The sequence below is a fragment of the Dipodomys ordii genome, unplaced genomic scaffold (genome assembly GCF_000151885.1).
Source record: "Dipodomys ordii isolate 6190 unplaced genomic scaffold, Dord_2.0 Scaffold159, whole genome shotgun sequence".
Taxonomy (NCBI): Eukaryota; Metazoa; Chordata; class Mammalia; order Rodentia; family Heteromyidae; genus Dipodomys; species Dipodomys ordii.
In genome coordinates this window covers 235804-240915 of record NW_012267375.1, presented here as the reverse complement: position 1 = coordinate 240915, position 5112 = coordinate 235804, and the positions used below count along the sequence as shown (strand labels likewise).

General features: G+C 63.4%; 1 protein-coding gene across 1 annotated transcript in view; it reads left to right on the top strand.

Annotated features, from left to right (window-relative positions):
- Itgb2 (integrin, beta 2 (complement component 3 receptor 3 and 4 subunit)) overlaps nt 1-5106 on the top strand; it is a 17504-nt gene extending 12398 nt beyond the window's left edge. The window contains exons 9-13 of the mRNA XM_013032895.1: nt 193-437; nt 889-1108; nt 1390-1592; nt 4413-4579; nt 4817-5106. Coding sequence (XP_012888349.1) covers nt 193-437; nt 889-1108; nt 1390-1592; nt 4413-4579; nt 4817-4879 — 898 coding nt within the window. The 3' untranslated portion in view covers nt 4880-5106. The remainder of the gene's footprint in view (nt 1-192; nt 438-888; nt 1109-1389; nt 1593-4412; nt 4580-4816) is intronic.
- Nucleotides 5107-5112: the final 6 nt, after the last annotated feature.

The window sequence follows — 5112 nt, the reverse complement described above, 5'->3', positions numbered from 1 at the left end:
GTGTCCCCATCACAGGGGCGGGCCTGAGGACAGGAAGTGTCCCCACCACAGGGGCGGGCCTGAGCACAGGAAGTGTCCCCACCACAGGGGCGGGCCTGAGGACAGGAAGTGTCCCCACCACAGGGGCGGGCCTGAGGACAGGAAGTGTCCCCACCACAGGGGCGGGCCTGAGCCCAGCGCCTCTCACCCCAGGTGTGATGCTGGCTACATTGGGAAGAACTGCGAGTGTCAGACACAGGGCAAGAGCAGCCAGGAGCTGGAGGGAAGCTGCCGGAAGGACAACAGCTCCCTGGTGTGCTCGGGGATGGGGGACTGCGTCTGCGGGCAGTGTATGTGCCACGCCAGCGACGAACCCAACAAGGAGATCTTCGGGCGGTATTGCGAGTGTGACAACGTCAACTGTGAGCGGCACCAAGGCCAGCCCTGCGGCGGCCCGAGTGAGTGGCGGCCCGGCCTGGGCTCCTTGTCCCCGGGCGCTGAATCGGATTTGGGACATAGACAGATGGGAAGATGCTTGTGTGTTTCACAGGGCCTCTCAGCAGGCCTGGCCGGCAGGTTTCTAGAAGACCAAGCAGTGTGCTGAGAGAGAGGATTCTGTTCACTGGTGGGCTATGGAGGCCCACACTGGCTGAGCGACCACTGTGGTGCTGTGTGGCCATGTGGCCTGCCCAGGGTCTGGTGCCTTTGCCCAAGCTCAGTTGTCCTTTCTGGGGTTGTGGAGCCCAGGGAGGGCAGGCAGAGGGTGGAGGAGGGGCAGAGGGCAGGGAAGGGCGGGTGGAAGCTGGACATTCCGACCTCCTCAGGAGGCTGTGTCTGGGAGGGAGCAGCCTGGGGGGTGATGTGGGCTTCCTGGCTGCCCGGTGAATCCCCGGACCTCACTGTCTCCAGAGAGGGGTGAGTGTTTCTGCGGCCAGTGCCAATGCAAGCCGGGATTCGAGGGCTCTGCCTGCCAGTGTTCGAGGTCCACCGCAGGCTGCCTGAACCCACGCCGGGTGGAATGCAGCGGCCGCGGCAGGTGCCAGTGCAACACGTGCAAGTGTGACCCTGGCTACCAGCCGCCCCTGTGCGAGGACTGCCCGGGCTGCCCAGCGCCCTGCAGCAACTACACGTGAGTGTGCCCGCCGCCCAGGCCCGCCTGGCTCCGGGAACGCTGGGGACGCCCGGGAGCACCCGCTTCGCAGCAGTCCCAGGCAGGTCCAGCTGGCCGGGCCGTGCGCCCCGCCTCCCTCTGAGCCCTTCAGCTCCCCAGCATGCACTCCCCACACCCCTCCACTGGAGAGCCAGCACCCAGACCACACCCCGGGTGTGCACACCACGCACCCTGGCACACCCATCCACACGCGTCCCGTCTGAAGCACCCTCACACCTGCTCACCCCTGTCCTCCGCAGCTCCTGCGTGGAGTGCCTGAAATTCGCCAAGGGCCCCTACGAGAAGAACTGCAGCGCTGCGTGTGTGAACGTGAGGCTGCAGAACGCCACCAGGAAGGGCAGGTCCTGCAAGGAGCGGGACTCGGACAACTGCTGGATCTCCTACACCATGCAGCAGCGGGACGGGAGGGACAGCTACGACATCTACGTGGAGGACAGCCGAGGTGAGGCTGGCCAGGGGGACAGGACGGGAGGGACAGCTACGACGTCCACGTGGAGGACAGCCGAGGTGAGGCTGGGCAGGGGGACAGGACGGGAGGGACAGCGACGACGTCCACGTGGAGGACAGCCGAGGTGAGGCTGGCCAGGGGGACAGGACAGGAGGGACAGCTATGATGTCCATGTGGAGGGCAGCTGAGGTGAGGCTGGCCAGGGGGACAGGACGGGAGGGACAGCTACGACGTCCACGTGGAGGACAGCCGAGGTGAGGCTGGGCAGGGGGACAGGACGGGAGGGACAGCTATGATACGACGTCCACGTGGAGGACAGCCGAGGTGAGGCTGGGCAGGGGGACAGGACGGGAGGGACAGCTATGATGTCCACGTGGAGGACAGCCGAGGTGAGGCTGGGCAGGGGGACAGGACGGGAGGGACAGCTATGACGTCCACGTGGAGGGCAGCCGAGGTGAGGCTAGGCAGAGCCATAGTGTGGGCAGGTGGACTATGGTGACAAGAACTCCAACCACAGCTGGGGAGGGGCTGCAGGGTTGGCGTGTCTGTGGGGCGGGGCAGACTGGCTGCTGAACACCTGCCCTGCCCTCCTGGCTTTCTCTCCCGCTCCCCCAACCTTACCTGGGGCTGCAGAGGGCGGTGAGCAGGGTCCTCGGCAGGCACGCCGCCTGCACTGAGCATGGAACCACACCACTGAGTGGGGCATCCCCCCATCCTGGCTGGGGACTGTGATGCTGGCAGATGCCCCACATGGGCACAGGCGCTGACAGCCCCAAGCTGCTGTCCCTTCACGGGGCTCTGGTCCCTGCCTGTGGTCCTGGGGCCTCCAACCTGGGCTTCCTGGGCGCCAGATGCCAGCGTCCAATCACATGGGTCTGTGGCCAGGCTCCCAGGATGTGAAGACCAGAGGGGATGGGCCCCTGAGGCCAAGCCTTCCAAGGGGAGGGCGGTGCTTGCTCAGGGCAGCCTGCACCAGCCCTGGGGGGGTGGGTCTGTCCCTGCCCGTGCCAGGAAGCTATTAATGAGCTTCCAGAAGAAAAGGGATGTACACATGTGTGTTTATAAAAGCCCAGCTGGCAGCAAGTGGACACCATCCTGTGAGGGCTCGAGGTGGTCAGTGTCCTACCGTCATGTGAGAGGCCGGGTGGACGTGGTTCTGACAGGAGCAGGATGGACATGGTCCTCCTGGGGGTGGACTGAGCACTGTCCAGTCAGAGGCCAGGAGGCTTTGTACTTTCTGGGGAGCTGAGCACTTCTGCAGTCAGAAGGTGGTTGGACGCTCTCCTGTCCGAGGGTGGGTAAACAGCCCAGTGGCTGGTGTGTGGACCAGCCTGTCAGAGGCCAGGTGTCACCTTCCTGTTGATGACCTGTGGGCCGGGTGGCATGGACAGAGCCTGCCTGGGTGTAGCATGGCGGGATTGCACCAGGAGGGATGGTGATGGTTCGAGGGCCCAGGTCCCCAGAGATGGAAGCAGAGGCTTGGGATGAGGGTATTCAGGAGGTGGGTTGTGTGCCATGACCATGGATGCGGGACAGAATGACTGGTGAGGGACGGGCCTTCCAGGGTGTTAGGCAGCTCCCAGGGTCCGGACACCTTGCCCCGTCTCAGCTCGGATTGCTGGGGATGTGGGTGGTGAGACTGCTCAGGTGGTCTCAGGAAACCCGGGCCAGCAGCACTCCAGAACTAGCACCACCCTGTGCCCACCCCTCCTCAAGAGGACACCAAGGAGTGCCAGGCGGGCCTCAGACTCTCTGTGCAATGTTCCTGGGGCTCATGACCTGCTCTGGGTCCTGGGGCCACAGGCTCCAGACTGTCTAGGTCATTCTGATGTACAGATTTGGGCTTGCAGCTGGTTTAGTACAAGACTGGCTGTTACCTAACCCCTACGAGGTCCAGGGCTTCCCTGCGGAGGCCAAGATGACTGGAGAGGGACCCAGAAAATGCTGGAGTGGGCCGCAGAGGAGCTCCAGTGACCGGGCGCATCTCTGTCCAGGCCAGGGCCTGCGGTGTGGCTCTGCGGCCCGGACCCTGCACTCTGGGGGAGGCCGGGCACAGCGCGTGCACCCTGCCTGTGTGCTGCCTGAGCACAGGCCTCTGGCTCCTGCTGGCTGTTCCTGTTGGACCCACACAAGTCCAAGTAGAGGAGTGCCACACACAAGTCCTTTATTGAAGCCGGTGGTTGTGAGCAGGCTCTATTGGCACACACCTTTCCACCACCGAGGGGAGTTGAGTGAGGGTTTAAAGGCAGAGAGGCTTGCTTGGCACGAGCCAATTGGTGGTTACTGACCAACTCAGAAGACAGCTGGGGCAACAAAGGGCTGGCCTGGCCTGGGAGGGACTGTGTTTTTCTTTCCTCCAGATGGCCTTTGTTATGGAACTCTGCATGTCCCTGTGCTACACAACTGGGGTTGGGGGGAGGTTAGGTATCTCATTATCAGGATCACCTTCCCGAGTGCCTGGCATGAGCAGAGACCACACCGGTCCCCTTCCTGCTCCACTATGGTGACGGGGAGCCCCTCAAGCATGTCCCCACAAAGTATCAGTCACCATCGGCAGGCTTAGGGACAGACTGTCCCAGAGCTGGTGCTGGCATGTTGTGAGGGTCTGCTTGGGATGGCCTGCGTCCCGGCCTCCTCCGAACAAGGGGCCATGCTAGTGTCATCTGGAGCCACAGGTCTGGCCCGTGTTCTCTCCTCCACCGTCAGTGTGGTGGGTGGTGAGCCACGCAGCGGCCCTGGCCGTAGGAAGGAGGCACGGTTAGTGTCTGCCGCCTTTGAGGCAATTGACCCCTGGGACACGTTCTTCCTACTCAGAGTGCGTGGAGGGCCCCCAAATCGGCGCCATTGTAGGGGGCACTGTGGCAGGCATCGTGTTGATCGGTGTCCTCCTGCTGGTCATCTGGAAGGCCCTGACCCACCTGAGTGACCTTCGGGAGTATAGACGCTTCGAGAAGGAGAAGCTCAAGTCTCAGTGGAACAATGTACGTGCTGTCCTGGGCTCCTCCATGGAGGGAAGGCATCCCTGTCCCCTGCAGCCCCCTGGTAGGGCCTGGCCGTGGCTGTGGGAGACGCACACACCACACCAGCTGCTATCTGAGTTTGCCCTGCCCCACAAGCTTTGTCCCTGAGGCCTGAGCCCTGGAAAGGACTTGCCCTTGGTGTCAGCGGTTGGCTCTGGAGACCCCCTGCCCTGACCACCATGTTCGCTCTCTCCCCAGGATAATCCCCTTTTCAAGAGCGCCACCACGACAGTCATGAACCCTAAGTTTGCTGAGGGCTAGAGCACAGTGAAGATGAGGCTACGGGGCCAGCTTTCCAGGACCCTCAAGCCCCGCCTCCTCCATCCTGTCACCCCCCAAGCTCCGCCTCCTCCATCCTGTGACCCCCCAAGCCCCGCCTCCTCCATCCTGTGACCCCAATCCCTGCCACCTCCATCCTGTGACCCCCCCAAGCCCCGCCTCCTCCATCCTGTGACCCCCCAAGCCCCGCCTCCTCCATCCTGTGACCCCCCCAA